Source organism: Sparus aurata, chromosome 4 (genome assembly GCF_900880675.1).
Source record: "Sparus aurata chromosome 4, fSpaAur1.1, whole genome shotgun sequence".
Lineage (NCBI taxonomy): Eukaryota > Metazoa > Chordata > Actinopteri > Spariformes > Sparidae > Sparus > Sparus aurata.
This window is the reverse complement of record NC_044190.1, coordinates 26,542,459-26,562,144: the sequence shown is the minus strand read 5'-3', so window position 1 is coordinate 26,562,144 and position 19,686 is coordinate 26,542,459. Positions and strand designations below refer to the sequence as shown.

General features: G+C 40.4%; 1 protein-coding gene across 1 annotated transcript in view; it reads right to left on the bottom strand.

Moving 5' to 3' along the window:
- Nucleotides 1-861: 861 nt before the first annotated feature.
- Nucleotides 862-19,686, bottom strand: part of prtga (protogenin homolog a (Gallus gallus)) — a 31,952-nt gene continuing 13,127 nt past the window's right edge. Inside the window, exons 8-19 of the mRNA XM_030413533.1 lie at nt 17,953-18,117; nt 16,599-16,904; nt 15,581-15,769; nt 9,415-9,510; nt 9,130-9,316; nt 8,325-8,452; nt 8,019-8,189; nt 6,478-6,657; nt 6,253-6,376; nt 5,971-6,112; nt 5,653-5,766; nt 862-5,477 (exon numbers count right to left, since the gene is read on the bottom strand). Coding sequence (XP_030269393.1) covers nt 5,055-5,477; nt 5,653-5,766; nt 5,971-6,112; nt 6,253-6,376; nt 6,478-6,657; nt 8,019-8,189; nt 8,325-8,452; nt 9,130-9,316; nt 9,415-9,510; nt 15,581-15,769; nt 16,599-16,904; nt 17,953-18,117 — 2,225 coding nt within the window. The 3' untranslated portion in view covers nt 862-5,054. The remainder of the gene's footprint in view (nt 5,478-5,652; nt 5,767-5,970; nt 6,113-6,252; nt 6,377-6,477; nt 6,658-8,018; nt 8,190-8,324; nt 8,453-9,129; nt 9,317-9,414; nt 9,511-15,580; nt 15,770-16,598; nt 16,905-17,952; nt 18,118-19,686) is intronic.

Sequence of the window (19,686 nt, the reverse complement as noted above, 5' to 3'; positions counted from 1 at the left end):
TCAGTGAGGCCCCTGCGATGAGCTGGCGACTATCCTACCCTCGCCCAGAGACAGCTAGGATTGGCTCCAGCAAAAACCCCCGCGACCCCATAAAAGGGATAAAGCGGTTACAGACAGTGGATGGATGGATAGATGAATCCATAATTAAAATAATAATAAGGGGCAATTCTGTCAGAAATAGATTAAAATCAGTTCCACCTCAACCAACTACAAAAGTTCCTAATGAATGAGTAGTCAACAGTCTAATGATGTGCAACAGTCTGTTTTCTACATCAAGTACCTTAAAATCTTTGAAGTAAATTTTCTGAATATACATTAAGATTTCAATGAAGGACTGTTAATAGTAATGGATTATTTTTAATGTGTGGTAAAAGTACTTTTAGTAAAGTAGGAGTATAAAGCACCAACTTAAGGACAGTTCTTGCACTTAATTTACTTTGCACCTATTTTAAGTGTTGACATGTTATATATACACATATATTCTGCTTATGTTCATTTTTTTTGGCATAGACACCTTTATTAAGCAGTAGACAGATAGGAAATATGGGAGAGAGAGGGGGATGTGACATGCAGCAAAGGACCTCCGGCCGGAATCGAACCGGGGTCGGCTGCGTCTATGGCATGCGCTCTAACCATTCCACCACCTGCGCGCCATACACATATATTCTGGTGTGTATTGGTGTCCTCTCTGGGAGGTCATTCATGAAAATCATGAAACATCATTGAACTGTCCATAAAACTATTAAAAATTATATTCTCAAACAGCATAAAGATAAAACAACAAATGAATGTTTAATCTGTCCTAGTTTCGTATTTCAAGCAGCACAAGAACTGAAAACACATTCACAAAAGAAAAGTTGCCATTTTTGTACTTTTATTTAAACTGAGAATCAGACTTTTTCATAATTATCTATAATCTCCTAACTAAACATTTTTGGCAAAACCCCACTTGCAAGTGACTTTGCTGACAAAGACAAACTGACAAACTATAACAAAACATTAACAGAAAATATCAGAAAACATAATAATTACAAAAAGGTACATTCATTTTTCAATACTTGAAACCTGCTTTCTCTTAGAGGAGGAGCAGCTGCAGGTTCCCCTGAGTTTGACTGTAAATGACCCCGCAGCGCTCCTCCTCACATTATTTAAACACAACATTACTGCAAAAGGAAGAACATACAGTGAGACCGGACTGTGTTTTCTATCCCTTTAAATTCACATGCTCGGACAGAAACGTAATTCCAACATAACACCATTCACGAGATGGACAGCAGACCAACGTCACGGGTCTCGCGGATGGTGAAGAAACATTTTGACCTCAATCTTTAATCATTAATGACCCAAGTTTACTGTATCAGAGGTAGCACTTAAAAACTTGTATGAGCTTCAACAGACCAATTCAGAACCTGAACAACTCTGGTACTTTTGTGTCTAATGATCACAAGTTGAAAACACAAAGAGCTGCAGTTTTGTGAATTAAGAAGTCAGTTATCTCCAAAACATCACTTGAAAATCATGTTCTGGATTCAGTAAATAAACGTGAGTGCTATTTTCCAAGTTCTGAGTTGAGCCCCTTAAGCTCTAATAAAACAGGATATATGAACACATGTATCACACGTCAAACATGATTCTGGACATAAAAGATGATTAAGAAACATGGTGTGACACTTCCATCCTGCTGTCTCGTAGTACAACACATACAGTCTCAAATGAGTTCGAGAACAATGAAAATGACATTTCACACGAAGATAGGATACTTTTTAACTGATCTCTTGCCAATATGCAACGGTGACCTTTTGTGAAAAAATCTTTGGTTTACATTGTTTGCTTTTCAAAAGAAAATTAAGCTGATTGTGTCACTTTTCATCCCAAAAATCTCCCATGATTGAATCCTCTGCAGAAGCCTCTGATTAAAAACACAGACATGTGACAACACCCACTGATTTTTCTTTAATCTTTGTCATTAGATCTTCAATTTATCTGTATAAAAGCATGGTATTTCAATACTTACTAAATACTTTATGTACTTTATATTTTCAAAGTTATTTTTGGAGGTGTAAAATCAGCGGGTGCACATTGACACACAGCTGCGCTGTTGCAACACAGACTTCTAATCAATATAATATACTGTATTTAACTCTCATAATTTCCCCTACAATGTACAGATATCTGTGTGCAACAGTTTTGGAGGAACTCTGCGTAAGGATCATTTGGCCCGTGTGCATAAAATTGATTATAATTGTCACTCCTGTTGTATCCTGCTGGCACTTCCTTGGAGTTTGAACCTGCGACTATCTTCACTCTTTTTGTCGCAGGTCAAGGCCACTAATGTGCAAGGCTTCGTTTGGAGGAGGAGCGCCTCAACTCATCTCAAAGGCTGTATTAACTCATTTTTGGTCTAATCTGTTTAGATTATTTTGCATTCCTCAGTAACCTTCTGCCAGAGATTAGTTAAGAGGCTAAAATAAACTCAGGTAGCAAACAACTCTTTGGGTTTTAGCATCACAAGTCACCGCTGCACATTGGCCAATAATACAAAACTACTGGGCAGACAAGTGCTAATCTTTATCTACTCTACGGGGGGAAAAAAACAAAAAACTACTTGGGAGAAGAAACTACAATGTGTACTCAGTAGTACATTATCTTCTAACAAAAATATAGATTTTTCTTACTAAAGTTTCATGGTGTTCATTCAATTCTTCACTTTCATCTCTGATTAAAACACTTCCATTGCTTTTACTACAATCATTCTTCAAGTGTTGCGTCCTCATGTGGCGCTTCTCCCTCAGAAAGATTAGGCTTCAGCTTCTGAGGGACGCTTTCCACATTAAGGCCAATTATAAAGCTTTTCTGAACCGACATGCCACTGCAAGCACTTCTGGTGTGATTCTTTACACTAATTAAAAAGGAAGAAGAATAAACAAGAAAGTCTGCTGTAAAAGCAGACGTTACAAGACCTGAGGAGACACTACAGAGGGGGTTTCCATCTGTTGGGGAGGGCAGCACAAACATCTGAGCTACTGGCACACAATGTCGGAGATACATTCATAGCATTTTCTATTAGGCAATTACACACTACAACGGTTTAGTACTGAGAAGATACCCTGTGAGATCAGCATGTAACATTACATGACTTTTCAAATGTACTAAACCTTGTTCCCTGAGTTTAGGAAAACAACAAGACAATAAAATAAATTCTTAAATGAGGTAGTATAAAACAGGAATGGCAAGGGCAGCTGCACATACAAAAAACAAAAGCAGACATTCATTATCTTTTCATACCATTACTCAATAATGGACAAAATGAACAAAAACATATTATTAATACTGGCACAGCACCTCAGCAACATCTGAGGAGATAAATAAGAAAAGTATGTGTTCCCACCTCTTCAGTCCACACGATAGGCGGAGCAAGAGGAGAAAAGCTGCAGCGCCCTTACCATCCATAAATCAGAACAATGCAAGAGAAAAAAAACACAAAATGGGATGACAATCAGAAGAAAGTCATCAGGAAGTATCAATGTAATGTAACTGAAGCAGCCCATCACATAACGTAGGTATAAGTAGTTATTAAATATACAGTGGAAGTTTACCCGGAGGTAAACCGAGGTAGATAATCAGTGAAAAGGGCTCGCGCTTCCCTTTCGCTCCAGTGATAAACTCTCTTAAATAATGTCAGAAATGTCACATTCGTCGCATTCTTAACAGGCTTTTTAAACATTCATGGTGGGTGAGATTTTCTTTTTTCAAAAACATACACACACAAATAACGAGAAAATAAAAAAACCAACATATTCACTGAATGAAAAAAGGAAGAAGTAAAAAGAAATCAAATGCCGCTCCCTGCCAACAACTTATATGGTTAAAGGCATCTGTTGGCTTTCTGTTCATTGTGTATTGGACCAAAAGAAGATAAAGGATTAAAAAGAAGGCAATCTCTTTGTTTCTTTGCACCTCTCACTCATACTTACATTCAGAAATGTGGTATACTTGCAATAGAGAATAACTGCAGGAGGGTAATGTGGGTTAATTTCAGTCAAATCTGTCCACAGCCTGACCTGCTGCGACAGAGAATATCTGGGGGTTTCTAAATCCTTATTCCCCCTCCTTTGTCTTGCTTTGTTGTTTTCTGAGTGTCACCATTTTCTCCAGTTTCTCTTGGTGGCAGCAACATTAACATTTTGGTGTATATGCTTAGTCACTTTCTTGGTAAGAGTTAGATAATAAGATCCATACCACTCTCATTATCTGTTTGCTCAATATGAAGCTACCACCAGCAGCTAGTAAGCTTAGCTTAGCACAAAAACTTTGGGGGAACAGCTGGCCTGGATCCGTCCAAAGGGAACAAAATCATCGTACCAGCACACTAAGAATTCAGTTACGAACATGCTATATGATTTGTTTAACCCCTGCATAAACTGATGTGTAAAAACGACAGTTCACTCATTTTATGGAGGGTTACGTGCCTGACTATGTCTTGGTTCTGCGCTGTTACCAGGCAATGAGCAGAGACTGCAGGGTGTTAGTTGTCACAATCAAGAAATAGGCCGGCACCTAAAACTCTGTAAAGACCACAACTTGTTTCTATATATCAGTCTTTGCACAGATAAATCAAATGAGATATAATAAGCTTTAGATGTGCTGATCGGCACATTTAGTTCCCTTTGGACTGAGCCAGGCTAGCTGTTTCCCTCTGTTTCTGCACTTTGCGCCAAGTTAAGCTAACCAACTACTGTGTGTAGCCTTATATTCAACAGACAGAAGAGTGGTATCAATCTTCTCATCTTACTTTTTGGCAAAAGGTGAATAATGCTATTTCTAAAAAATAAAATTGAAATGTTCCTTTGATTTTCACATTAAGAGTAAATAACCAAATATGACACTCCAGACATTTGTATGTGATTCCCTGTTTTCTACATCAATACAGTTCAACTCTTGTGCAAGTATATCACCGCCTTCACGTGCACACATGCACACACGCACGCACGCACACACACACACACACACACACACACACACACAGACACACACACACAGACAGACATAGATTCTCAGGCACACTCTGACACACACACTTGGAGAGAAAGCTCAGACTGAGAACTGCCCTCCACTTCATAACGACAGCTCTCCACAGATTCCATTAACTTCCTGTCGGTCTGACATTCCTCCAGCAGCTCGCCCGGCTCTTCAGCTGAGCCGCTGCAGTCCGAGCCGCTGCAGTCCTCTGCTGACAGAGACGGTGGGCGGCTGCTGGCACCAGAGGACAGGTTGGTCATCTCTGTCTCATCGTGAGAGTAACGACCCGAGTCGCCAGTTTCATGGCTGCCCTCGCTGTTGGAGGAGCCCTCCGTGTCTCCGGGACGCCAGATCAGGGCCTGCATGGTGTTGGGCTGGTCTGGAGACATGGACAGCTCCTCTTCAAAGGTCAATACTGTTGAACTGAGCTGGTAGGAGGCGCTGCCATGTTTCTTATTCTGTAGCACAGAGAAAATGTTGTGTCTGTTAGTCTAAGCGTTGACAGCTTGGTTGTGTAGCTGCAGAGTGTTACAGCCTCTAAAAAAACCTATTTCTGCCTTCACATACTCTCAACCAAATCTACAAAGTGCTAATGTTGATTGAACAAGCAGGACTGGTGATTCTTAAACATACCTGTACGGCTTTACTGTCCTTTTTCACATGGCTGCTGAAGGAAAACCATTTCTCTTTCTTCTCAGTGTTAGGCTGAACAGGACCTAGACAATTGATCATGAGATTTGTTCCACCCTAAAAGTGAAAAACGAAAAATGTAAGTGTGAAAAGGTATGACACATGTCCAGTACTGAATGTAAAACATGATTGATACACTTTCTTATTATCATGATTAATGGATTTGTACCATTCGTATCCTTATTTACAATTCCATGTTCACTCAAAGTTGAAATATCTTTTTAAAGTGACCATGTTAAATGCTATACTATGTTTAGGTACCTTAGCATCAATGAAATGGCTTTGATTCATCATTGGCACAGTCACATCAGCGTTCTCAGCTTGTCCATCAGAGGCCAGATGTCCTACAGCCAAGGCAGATGTGCTCACTCCTTCTCTGTACGTTTTTACTGCTGAAAATTTCCTGGAGGGAAACAAACATGATGTCACTACAGATAGAAGATACTCAAGGACACTGGACTTTTACTGTTTTAAAGTCTGTGTCAGAACCTGTTTCTAAGTACAGTCAGTGCTGGTGTCACTGTGTTCAGACATAGTAAGTACCTGTTTTTGCCTCTGCAGACAATGACGAAAGCGCAGATTATAATGCAGATGAGAGCAATGCAAACTCCCACAGTGATCCCTGTCATCGACTTTTGGTCCAGGTGGTAGAAACCATCAGAAAAGGCTGTGAAGGATGAAGGCAACACAATCAGATCATCTGTCAAAAGCTTCATTAATTTCAAGTTCTATGACAAGAAGACCCCAATCGAAAACATATCAAGTGACCTGTGGAGTGTGTGGAGCCACGGGAGAGCCGGGGATCCTGACCAGAGGAGAGATCTGCTCGTACTGTCAGCTCCACCGTATGACAAAATGGCCCATCACCCATCTTGTTGGATGCAGAAACTTTTACAAAGTAAATCTGACCAGGCTTCAGGTTCTCCAGCAGAGCCATGGTGATGCTCCCTGTTGGTGAGAACAAGTGTAAGGGTTTTCCTTCATCAGTTATTCACAGACCATCAGGAACTACAGTACAAATTTAAGTTCAGCATTCAGAAACCTATTCATCTCTGACTCTCAGTCATCTGAGCTTTGAAGAACAGGACTTTGTGATGCAGTGAAAGTCATGAAAGACAAACATAAAAACAATCCTCATGGCTGAGAAGTGCTATGACAGGGGAGCTTCAGAGGAGAAGAGCAGGAGGTCAGAGGATCAGGATACACATTCCCTTATCCAGTACCACCCAGTATACACAACACCGGGGTCCCAGCAGAGCCTAGAGAGGGAGCGGGGGTCGTTCAGCTTGAGGCGATAGGGGGCTGGGTTGAGCTGGAGGGGCTTTGTGCATGGCTTCACTTTTGACCCCTTCGCCAGGGGCAAAGGGGGAATTGTCAGTCTTTTTTGTGTGTTTCCTGGAGTCATCTGCTCTTAAAAACACCTACACAGCCTCACAACCCAGATCCAACAACAGCTTTATATTTATAATGCCTTAGACTGAGATGGCTCATTATATGTTCCTCTCTAAACATTATATCTTTTTAACTTAATCTTGTCTTTTTACAGCTGCAAAGAAAACAAACTCTAAAAATCAGAGGGGTGCTTTCTCTTTGATTATTCACATCTAGAATTAGAGCTTAAAGCTGTGTTTTTCTGTATATTTAATCAAATTACAAATAAAATGCCATCTGACTTGCACAACAAACAAACCAAGGAAAACTAAATGCATTTAAAACTGCTGCAATTTTGAATATGACATAGAAAGAAATTAAATGGTATTGGTATTGCGAAATCCCTTTATCAGTGTCATCACATTTACAATTTTCTCTTGTAGCCCTCTTTCTCTTTCTGGGATTATTGCAACAGTAATCCTTAGCATAGGGCTAACTACTGATAATATTTTAGTTTTATATTATAACCCCTGGTGACCTGTTTGTTCAGTTTTTGCTGTGTATTTGTGTTCTAAAATAAAAAACACAAGAATGTATCTATAAAAAAACTCTGCACTTTGACGTGAATAGGAAAAATGATGATCCTACTACTGTATTAGTTTCTGTCGAAAGGGTTCTGAGTGGTCTTTGTGTGAGGAGGTAAATCACAGCCTTTGTTCTAATCACATTAAACCTCCAAACTGATCTTTTATCAGTAAGACAAAAGCAGCAGTGAGCTCACTATGTCCTGGCACTATTCAGGGATCACAATGACCACAGACACAGATTGGAGGATGAAATGAGTTACTGATTTCCAATGCACCATTTCTGTGGGACAGGACAGTGGCTTTGTGCTCTCCCCTTCCCTGCACACCTGTATAACACATTGTTTTCCTAACCTTCTCTCTGCAGCACTTGCCACTCCCCAGCGATCCAGGCATGTCTGGAGGCGTACAGGATCGTGTAATGTGTCACAGCAACATTGGATTCATCAGGGGGTTTCCATGAGACCAGCGCTGTGTCCTCTTCAATCAGAGTCACTTTCACATTGGAAGGAGGCAGAGTGGGAGCTGGGTGGTGGGTCAGATGAAAAAAACAAAGTCAAATAAAAATACTACAAACACCAAAGTTTTAATGGGTAACAATAATGTGCGGAGCATACATGCAGGATTTACAATACTGATAATAATATTTGAAAATCCTACCATCAGGGAAAGTGCTCTGATAGACCACAGGGCTCCAGGGGCTGGGCAGCTGGTCGAGATGAAGGCGAATGGCAAATTCATACTTGGTGTTGGGCTCCAGATCTCGTACCAGGAGGCTCTGCTCACCCCTGCAGATGAAAGATATAACAGAGGCTTAAAGAGCTAGTTCTCTCAAAACATTGTTCACATCCTTGTGCCTGGAAGAGAATCTATCATCCAAATCAGTTTGGTGTTATTCGCTGAGGTTTGGATATGTACATTTTCGTATATCACTCTATTAAACTTCTCATGAAAGGATTTAATACAACATTCAGTTTACAGCTATTTGTCTTTTGAAATATTATGATGTAGATTAATTAATCCACATAGGTTTGACTGTGTTTGTAGGCTTTCTTGCCCAGCAGGTGGCGATATAGAGCCGTACTGGCAGTAGAGAAAAGACGCTCTGGTGACAAGCTGAACATGTGTGAGGAAAGTAAGAGTAAAGTGTTGTAAAGACAAAAACAAAATGCACTTAGCGCACCAGCTGAGATGTATTCACGGGGCTCGCAAAAGAAAACATGCAAAACCCTATCTATCCTGGTGAAAAGTTTTAAGTGAGACCCCACAGTTACATGTGTTATACATCTGGTTTCCCTTTACATGTACAGTAACAAATTGAAGTCCACAAAACTTTAACACTGAAACACTGATAAACGTGTATAAAGGCTGTGTAAATAATTGACCTGTACATTGCAATTATATGCCATATGTTAGTGTGAGCAACTGTTTAAAATGAAAAGTTGTAGGATGTAGAAATTCTTACGTTTGCAGGTAGAGCACCAGTGAGGCGTTCTGCAGGCCGACTGGGTTGCAGCGGACAGTGTAGTTGACTGCATGGCTGGAGGTGAAGGCTGGTCGGCTCCAGTACAGAAGTACAGCGGTGGAACTGTTAGTCTTGGCATACAAATTGTGTGGAGGGGGTGGAGGTGGCACCAGGCGATCTCGAACAGCTGTAGATACATTAAGAGTAATGTTATTTCCCCCACTTTGTTAAGACAAGTAACACTTCAGATGCACTGAACAAATATGGAGGTGTATTAGGACTTACAGACACATCCAGGGGTGCTGATAGTCTGGTCTGCCTGGTAGCCATCTCCAATGAAATTATAAGCCAGAAGTTTAACGTGGTACTTCTTCCTCGGGTCTGTTTTTAAGAAAAGGAAAGAGAGCGAAATGTGTGAATAAATCACATCCAAGAAATGTGAAACACACCCAGAGTTCAGGCTATGTGTTGTCTCAGATCTAGACTTCAGTAACACTCTGCACTCAATGTAATAATTCACCACAACACCAAGACAGATGACACTATGTGATTCCTACAGGCAACAGGAAACAGGGTGATACATGAAAGGGACCTGAACTGTGTGGGTGTGGGGTCAGTGAGGTTCTCTGGTTTGATGCTGTGGTGGGAACTAGAGGTGAGGCAGTGTGCGACAGATGCTCAGTGCCGTAAGTCCTTTGGTCAGTTTCTGTGGCACTAAGGGCAGCAGAACAGAAGAGCTCCACTATCCATCACCCTGTCATCAAGAGTCTTTTGATTGTGAATACGAAGGTCCTTTCTCCTGCTGGTTAGTGGTCAGTGGCCACTCCTATTCAGGTCCAAATCTGGGGGTTAAAATAGGCAGACAAAATCCCCTGGGAAGGACACCACTGTCGGTCAACAGCAGTTGTGGCCTTCAGTGACCCTGAAGACCCTGCGTTGAACAAAAGCCATCTGACCAAACGTCCCTTTTACCCCTAAAAGAATACTGATCCTGGTCCAATGTGAATGTTGCATACAGTATTAATAAAGATAACGAAACACAAACTTATCCCCAACCTCTTTAATTTGTGTTTCTCAGATGCTTAGTTGGATGAGACAGACAAGGTTCTAAAGATGAAAATCATTTTTGCAATACTATTGGATAAAACATAATCAAAGCCTTTTGATTGACACTGTAACTTTTACAGTACAGCATGTCTCTTAGAAAACAAACTTCTCGTGCTGTATGAAACATTTAGGGGCTCTAGAGACCACAGGAGATGAATTTGTGTCCATCGAGGTTTAGGAGGGGTGGAGTTGAGCTACTTGCGGGGGGGGGGGGGGGGGGGGGCATGCAGCCCTTAGGAGTTTCACTGGAGCCAGACCAGGACCAGCAGGTCAGGACGAGATTAAACTCTGAAAGAATCTGAGGTCATGGGTGTAGAACATGAGAGGAGCCTCTTTTTTTGCTTAGAGATGATTCTCCCTGAATACAATTACATGGCTCTTTGCAAAGACAATTAAGAGTAAAATAAAATTACTTAATTTAAAAAACAGTGATATAAACTGCATCATGAATGTGGGGAGATGATGGGAAGGAAAGAAAAGTTCTCTGAATTCTTATTCTTGTTGTAAGTAATGAATAAAACCAAAAGGCCTACACTTTTTGCACAATGTCCACCTTGTTTCTACCCAGTTTGTTATGCCTCAGTGTCCACCTCTAAAGAGGAGCAGGCACATAGTATGCACCTCTACCCAGCCCCACAATACAATGGGCCTGTCGTAATTATGCGAGAGTAGCTCTGCGAGGGGGGAAGCTGTGACATCTGGGCCACGACCTTTGACATGGAATCTGGGCAAGCTAAATCCTGCAAAAGGAGGGGTTATAGGGCTCTCTGTGAGGGGGTAGGGTCAAGCAGAGGAAGTGAGTGGAAAAACAGGGAGGAGTCAAAATGAAATGCCACTTAATAGGTGATGACACAGTGTACTGATAAGAGAAAACTCAGAGGACAGTTTTGCTTTTCACTCACAATGGAGCAGACACCTGAAACTCGTACCTTAAAAGACTGTATTATCATATCAGTTGCTATTATATCCTTCTGCATATATAAACAAGTGCTTGGTCAAACATAACCACTAACCCATCCATAACATAAGCTACTTCAGAGAGACTACCACCCCATCACAGCTAACAAAACAGTGTTGTTATTCATCAAACTTAATATTCTTGTTTATAAGAATCTGATATTAAGGCTGCAGCTAACTTCTTTTCATCTTTGATCCTGTCATAATGCAATAAAACAGAATTACATTTCTGCCCCAATTCTGTAAACTAAGTACATTTCTGACCAATAGACCAAACAACTAATGAATTAATCAAGTACATAATCAACAGATTTCTCGACAATTATAATCAGTATTATCAGACTGCTGCTTTCTGCCTGAGTTGAGAGCCTTCAGTGAAGACACTTTCCTCTCCTTCCCACTGGCATGGCCTTACTTCCATAAATTATTCTGTTTGTATTAAAGGGCATATTTGAGCCATTTGTGGTCACCCCCCTTTTTATTTTTTACAGCCAATATGCAGATCCTGTTGGCCCCTGAGGTTTTGTTCTAGCCTGCGAAAGCCCCCCCAGGCCGCAGCAAGCCAGGCCTGAACAGGGGCCATAAATGTCAACTCCCAAATGAACCCTCACACCAGCATCTATCATCTCCCCCCCTCTCTTTTGCCCTTACTCACACAAATCAACACACTGACACACACAAGTTAAGCACAAAATGACCTTTTAAACTGATAGTCAGAGTACAAATGTTGTTTTCAGACCAAGCATGCTCTGCCTCATGTTTAATAGAGGGAGTAGAGATGCCAAGGGGCCTGCAGCTGTGAGATAAATCTACAGTTGTGCACACAGCGCTGCCTGGTGCCAACAGGTATGAGAGGTATTTAAGCTTCGACTTCAACGACATGTTCCTCTCATGAGCCAAGCAGAGTAACACATGCGAGGAAAGGTCACATCACTGTGTCATTTATACCCAACTGGAGCCTCTCAAACACATTCCTGTCTCTCAGGGTGTGAGTTCAATCATCTGGATCATCATAAGTGATAATTCAACAGCCAGCTCAGAGCATGTCCTCCTGCAGCTGTACACAGTGCTGAATCAGCAGCATCCAGTTTTACCACAGCTGATCAGAAATCAATGTTATTGGCACAAAAAGGGATGGCTGCTGCAAGCAACAGCACCAGGATTATAGGAAATACCATTCACAGTACAAGCACATTTAATTTGCAAAGATCACCTGCTGAGAAAAATCAACATTTACCATTTGGTAGCCTCAAGGACAATACAAACTTAAATTTGTATCACAAACTGTTGCAAATACTGTCTCAGAAATAATGTGCAGGAAAAGAAAAGGAATTATATTTTCTCATAGGTGGTTACAAGACCAAATGATTTTGCAGTGCAATGATTGAGGCATAAAGTGCAGGAAGAGAGCAAAATGTACAGAAATTAAAAAAAAAAAAAAATGTCTTGGGCTCATTTGTGGGAAATATGATCTAACACCTCCTGAAATGCATCTTCCCTTCTTATGTGAATACGAAACTTCTTAAAAAAATAAATAAAACATTGTTCTTGCAATTGAAAAGTGAAATTCATTGGCAATGAAACATTAAAGTTGCTCAACTACATACACTCAGGGGTTTAGCTTCTACAGCCATATTTAATCTAGTAAAACCATGATCTTATGGTGGCTAATGTGAGCTAATGTTAGCAGGCTTTAGATACAGTAGATGTTGCTTTATAACTGACATTACTGAGGGAGTTTACTGACTTCTTCTTTAATTGTACTACTGTATTAGATAGGAGTTTTTAGCATTAACCATGTATTTAGGAGCAGGATTATCTCTAAATGTAGCTGCTGTTGCATGAATGAACGGGGATTCATCATGATTGGGTTAATACGATCATGCAATAAAAAATAAACAAATAATTAATTTAAAGCTTAAATATGGGTTAACAATGTGATTAATGGGTCACAATGTAGTAATAATTGACTGAGAGAAGAGCTATAAGTTTGTGTATATTTTATCATGTTTGCATGGTGGAACTTGGGTTTCCTGTTTGTGCTGCTGTAACACCATGTCAGAGCTCACTGAAGGACTGTATGGAGCTCAGCTTGGACACATGTCTCACACTTCTAATTTGTTGCCTTTTGATTGTTTAAGTGGAGCTGACAATCAAATGAACTTTTAGAAAAAAACTTGACAACCTGTGTAGCTGTAATAACAGCAATTCAAAGTAATGTCTTAAAAAAAGGAAGTTATAATCAATTAAAAATGTTATAGCCATCAGATTCCTCACAACACAGCAGGGATTTTTCTCTGATGCAGGGTGTGTTACCAGACAAGAGGTCAGATTCTGCATTTTACTCCTCTCTACTTGTGCACAGAGCTGCAGCTAAGCCATGAGAAAGAAATCTTAGATCTGCAACATCGTGAGCTCACAAGACATACTCATTGTTTGGCCTACAGCTCAGTTGGTGAGAGGCTGCATTTCCTTTAAGTCTTGGCTAATAAACTATCTTTGTGGTTCTCAAAGCCAAACACAATGAGAGGCTTTGATGTCAATGCTCCTCCGGCAACACTGCTCACAGCAGTCATAAAACACATAATAAATCGACCCCCACTAAACAGCTTCCCTCCATTCAAAACACAGCCCTGCAAAGCTCCTTTATCAAAGACGAACAAAAAGATAATTCTTCTTATTCAGCTTGAGCTCTATTTTTGATGTTGCTTATTTTGCTGATGGGCTTGGTATCAATACGAAGCATTATTTGCAGCTTCTTATTTTTCCCATAACCAGAAAAATCTGACCTCAAAAAAACACTTGAGAAACTTTTAGAAAATCACAATGCTCTCTGTATTATTACACACCAAAACAATCATTATGGAAATAAAACTCATGATTATCAAATAAATGTAATGATAAAACCCAAATAAAATTTTCTCTGTTAATCCTGTCTGACCACCATCTGACAATATTATTGAACTGGCATCCTAAGTATCTTTTTAAATTTAGCTTGTTACTTATTCAGTATTCAGTGTGATTTTAGTTGTGATAGGTTTCACAGTAGGTGTATTGTAGCACTCGCATTAATACCAGTGGTGTTAAAACCATTAAACTGAATATCTAACTAACTAAATGCCTGCAGCAGTTAGAGTTAACACCTAAAGTAATTTATTGTACCTTCTAATCTTTCTGTCTTTCTGATCCCGTTCTAGCACCGAGCTTCCTGATTTACAAGTCAGCTGCTGACCACCTGGTTGACCCCCTCCGGCCACAGATGGTCAGATGTCCACTGCATTGGCCTGATGCCCCTTTCCTCTCTCAAACAAAAAAGTCAAAATGAATCTGACCTAAAGGCCAGAAGAGCTGTGATATGGCCCAAACACTGTTCAGCAGCTGCTGAGAGGACACACACACTGGGCAGAGGTTGGGAGGTCATTAAAGTAGGATGTGGTGCTGCTCTATTCCACGGCTAATAGCGCTGCTCAACACATGACAAGACTTAAGGCAATTAATCACTCATAAGCTGTCAATAGATGCTGCTGCTGGTTTTAACCAAAAGTGTCCACCATTAGCTATTTCAATAAAGCTTTTGAGATTTAAACATTTTAATTAACTGTGAAGACAAACAAGTTCTTAGTTCAAAATCTTAAGTCGTGTCTGTGAAATTGGTTTTGTCTTAGCTGCCTAATGACCCACTATAATCACTCACATTTATGGAAAGTAATGGATCTTACTAGTAAGGAGAGCTGTAATGATTAGCTAATTAATCTAATAGGAGACAATCTAATTAATGGTATTTTGATAATTGATTAATTGTTTAAGGCATCTTTGCAGCAAAAATGACAAACCTTTTTCTGTATCCAGTTTCTTAAATGTGAAAATTTGCAGATTTTCTTTGTCATTTATGATAGTAAATAAAGAGGGTTTTTTGGTTGGACAAACAAAGCAATCTGAAGTCATCACATTGCATTTTCACAATTTCTTATGACATTTTATAGACTAGACAATAAATCCTGACAAAAATAATCAATAATGACTATAATCAGCATTTCCAACCCTACTATTGAGGCCAATGATTACAGTAAATTAGAAAATAAGTTAGCAAAAACATACTTTTTCCGCATCACCATTAGGAGTTTTGACAGGAACTCGTACTTAACAACTTAAAGAGGTTTTAGAAAAAGTAATGAATTTTTTCAGCAAAAGGAAATTTGTCCTTATAAACTCCATTTAAGTAAGGAAAAAAACTCTCCAGAAAAAAAAAAATGGAAGAAACCTCAGGAGAAGCCACAGAGGAGGGATCCCTCTCCCAGGACGAACAGACATGGGTCTGCATTGACATGAAAACCATGAAAATAATCATGGCAAAAAGGTTACTCAGATTATATGAAACAGAACTCACCAAGACCTCCGATGGTGTGCCTATTATCTGAGGCACGCAGCTGAACTGGGGCGTTCTCCGACTGGCTCTCCTCATGGTAGAAGAGTCTGTAGCCTTGAACACTGACCGAGTTCCTGGGTGCCAGTTGCCAGCGCACCATAATAGTGGTGCAGTTTAAAGGCTCCAAATGCAGCTCGGGAGCCAGAGGAACTTGAGAGAAAAGAGTCAGAAAAACATTCATATTTTTGATAATGGTATTCTGAGGTAGATTGCAGTCCTATACAAAAACAAAAAGGTTAAGGAGTTCACAAACAGTTTCTTCAATAACACTCTAGATAAAGGTCCATGTGAGTAATTCAAACCAAACAACAACAACAACGGTAAAATATGTTGTTCCTCTATGTGTACTTTATAGGTCAAGCTTTTCAGAAAGCAGGGACTTATTCTTGGAAAACAGGAATGTCCACACCAAGCTGTTTCCAGTGTTTATGTGATGATCAGAGGAGGTTCCTTACCAGGAGCCTTCTTTGAAAACTGAAACTACCATCTGATGTTCTACCAGCTGTTTCACACTCAACCACTCTCGCAGTCAAGGGAGCAATTTCACACATTTTTATTTTAGGAATGAGGAGAATGAAGTTTACCAATTGAAGACTCCTGTCTAAAGAGCTTAAACTGGAGACAGAGGGCAATAGAGATGGGCAGGAAAAACAGATTCTCCCCTCCCCCACCTTAAAGCTTCAGATGTGGCTCTAAGCAGCCGTATACTCTTTCCCACCCAGAGGCCTGAGATGCTCCCTTTATGACCCATGACTGAAGCCCTTCCAATGTTACTGACAGTGCAGGGCAGAGGTCACAGAGTAACAAACGCAATGCCTTAACAAGATTATTAGAGCAAGCGCGTCTCTTGCCTCGTTCTCATGATTTGAACTGAAGAGAAGTGATGATAATTCTTTACTTTTGGGTCAAATTCTACTGTCTAGATGTTATTTTTTCAATGAGCCGGCACATTTGAGAACAACTCTTTGCAATGTTGTACCTCGAGCACTGGATGCCTTCGGAGTGCGGTGGGACGTCCAGGCAGACTGCTCCCCCCACCCTATGGTGGTGGCAGCAGCAATACGCAGGAGATAGATGGTGTCAGGCTTCAGGTTTTCCAGGAGATGCTGGGTCTTCTCTCCAGGTAGCTCTACCTGTGAGACAGCATTCTCAGCACTGGTGCGATAGGACAATCGGTAGGCTGAGACTCGGCCACGACTCAGCTTGTCCGGAAGGGGCTGCCAAGACACCTGGATGTCCACAGGACTGCTGCTGGTGAGGCTGAGTTCAGGGGCGCGGAGGGGAACTGTGGACCAAGAAGACAGGAAGGTTAACAACTGAGGAGTCCCCTTTGATGATTTAATGGGTATTCCTTCTAAAGGGTTGGCTTCACTAAATTAGGGGAACATAGAGGAACCCTGTAATGGTAGATACATTTTAAAAACATTTTTCTAAACATACCGGATCACTGTTGAATGTGTTCCGACTACCATCTCCATTCACATCAGTGGAATTCAGTACCACAATCTATTAGAGGTCCTCATTATATCATTTAAGTGTAAGCTAAGAATTGGCTTGTTGACACCAAAATAAACTGATGAACACTGATGATATTTTGATCTAAGGGCTGTTTATGGCACTATTAGACTTTTCTCCTCAACTTTCACAGAAAATGCTACACAATAGATGCTATATAAAATTAGATAACAAATGACCCAGTATTTTTTTCCATATTCCATCCTATGGAGCAAATCATGGTGGAACCACTGGAATTGGCAGGATCAGCTTGATGTTTTTAGAAGGAAGAATCTTTATTCAGTATTTTAGTAGTGTTGTTTTAGGTGAAAATCATACAAGCTAAACAATTCAAAAGACATTCTATATACATCTTCCTAAAGTTCTTAATTAGAATTGAATTGGACTGCCTTAAACAGAGCACCTATTTAAGGCGACCTTAAGCTTGCCTGCGAGCTATGTAACATGATTTAATATCTTCAGCCGTGTAGAACAAGACACAACAGCCTTTGACCCACAGGCCAAGACCATGAGCTAATGAAGTTTTCCTGGATATCAAAAACACTCCAGGGGCCTGAGACATAAACACATGCATATAGATATACACATGAGCTTGTGTACATGCTGTAGGCATATTGTCCCTAACATCAACAACAGAGCTCATTCACTGCAATAAAAAAACATCCTCTGAGCTTTCATTGGAGTAACTAGTCTGTTTAAGATCAATAATAGCACTGTTTCTCCTATATCTGCCCATCATACTATTACCTCCTTCTGGTGTTGTACACACTGTGGGAAGGATTATATTGTTTATGACTTTCACTGGGTGCAAGCCTCACCGTCCTCGAGCGTGTGCTGGAACACATTGTCCGACATCCGACTGGCTCCCATAGGCATGTAGGCCACGACGTAGAAGGTGTAGTTGCGAGCCGGCTCCAGGTCATCAATAATGTAGCGAGTTGTATCGTTTCCAATGACAACCTGGTATTCCTCGTTGTTTAATCCTGGAAAAATGATCACATCATACAAGGAACTTAATTTCAAAATATACCAAATCAATAGTACGAGGAGATGAGAATTTCTTTTTACAAACAGCAGGCTGTCTTTTGATTAAAAAGAAAATGCTGTTGCACCACAACAATCTTTAAACCAGGTGATAAAAACCCTACCTATTAACCAGCTGACAAAAAGTGTGAAAAATAAGATTAAATAAGTTTGAAAGTAGATACATTTGAGTTTTGTTTGGTGAAACATGATGACTTGCACTAGTTTTCCAAATGGGCTACTGTGCAGTAGTTTTTTAATTAACACAGATTAGCAAAGTCACAAAAGCTGGTGTGATTTCTGACCTTGTAAACAAGGTACTCGTGGAGTAAATAAAAAAAGCATTCTCTGCAGTCTGAATACCTCAGTAAGTCTCTCAGAAAAGTGTTACAAAGTCTCCCTTCCTGTCCAATTCACACCGACCTGCTCTCGGAGAATACACACTTTTGGACACTCCATCACAGGGGCTAATTAGTTCCTCCTTTCATTAGAGCCTCCATTTAGGGCCAGGCTTCTCTGTCTGCTGCCTCAGATGCAGAGTGTACTGCCTGATACTCTGTCAATGTCAATGAACAGCCATTCTCTGTGACTGGGACCAGGGAGATTGGGTCATTAAATCTAAAGTAAGTACAGAAAATCCACTGACAGATGTCAGTTATTCAAGAATAAACTAGAAAGAATTTGTTCAACTTGCTCTTTTTATTTTGACCTCCTTATCCCCCCCAAAAACGAGCAGGTGTTCCTTTTTCTATACGTTTCACCTCCCAAATGGAAGTCAGTGGCATTATAATTAAGTGCAAAGCTTGAATGAAGCAGCTAAATTTTTTCCCTGAAATGTCTCATTGTTTGAATGTGACTCTTGTTGTCAACAGCAAGAGTTCCCAGGAAAGCTGAATGGCTTTTCTGTTGCCACACTACAACCTATGTGCTTTTTGTGAATAGTTCTGTCTGCATCCTGCATCTTAACAGACAAAAAGAAGGGACCCCGTGCCTCGAGACTCCACAGGACCGTGGTCCTAAGAGGACTTTTCCTGTTTGTCATTAAAAAAAGGAATTGTTCTTTATTTTGGAAGAGTACTTCTTTTTTCCCCTAACTTCTGCCCACCAACCCTGCACTGACAACACAGAGTCAACTCCCACAATATGCTTCATAGAAAAGGGGGTGGCAGAATTTAAGAACCTAAACTGCTATTTCCTGTTGCCTTACAGGGGGACTGCACCAATTGTACACATCAGCTACATATGTACATACACATCATACTGCATATGTGAAAAAAGTTGTATAAACTAAAGATATCAGAGGGAGCTTCTTGAGGTCTGATAAATTGCCTCAAGTGTTTGAGTCAGCTTTGCTTGAGGCTGAACACTACAATTCTGAAACATCAGACTTCTGTAGCTCGCTCCTCAACTTAAGACTCCTTAAGACAAAACTATGACTGAATTGTCAGCAGTCTAGTTGCATTGTGGGTAATATAGACACATGTTTGTCAAGGAATATGAATGGACAACATAGGGTAAGAAAAACTATA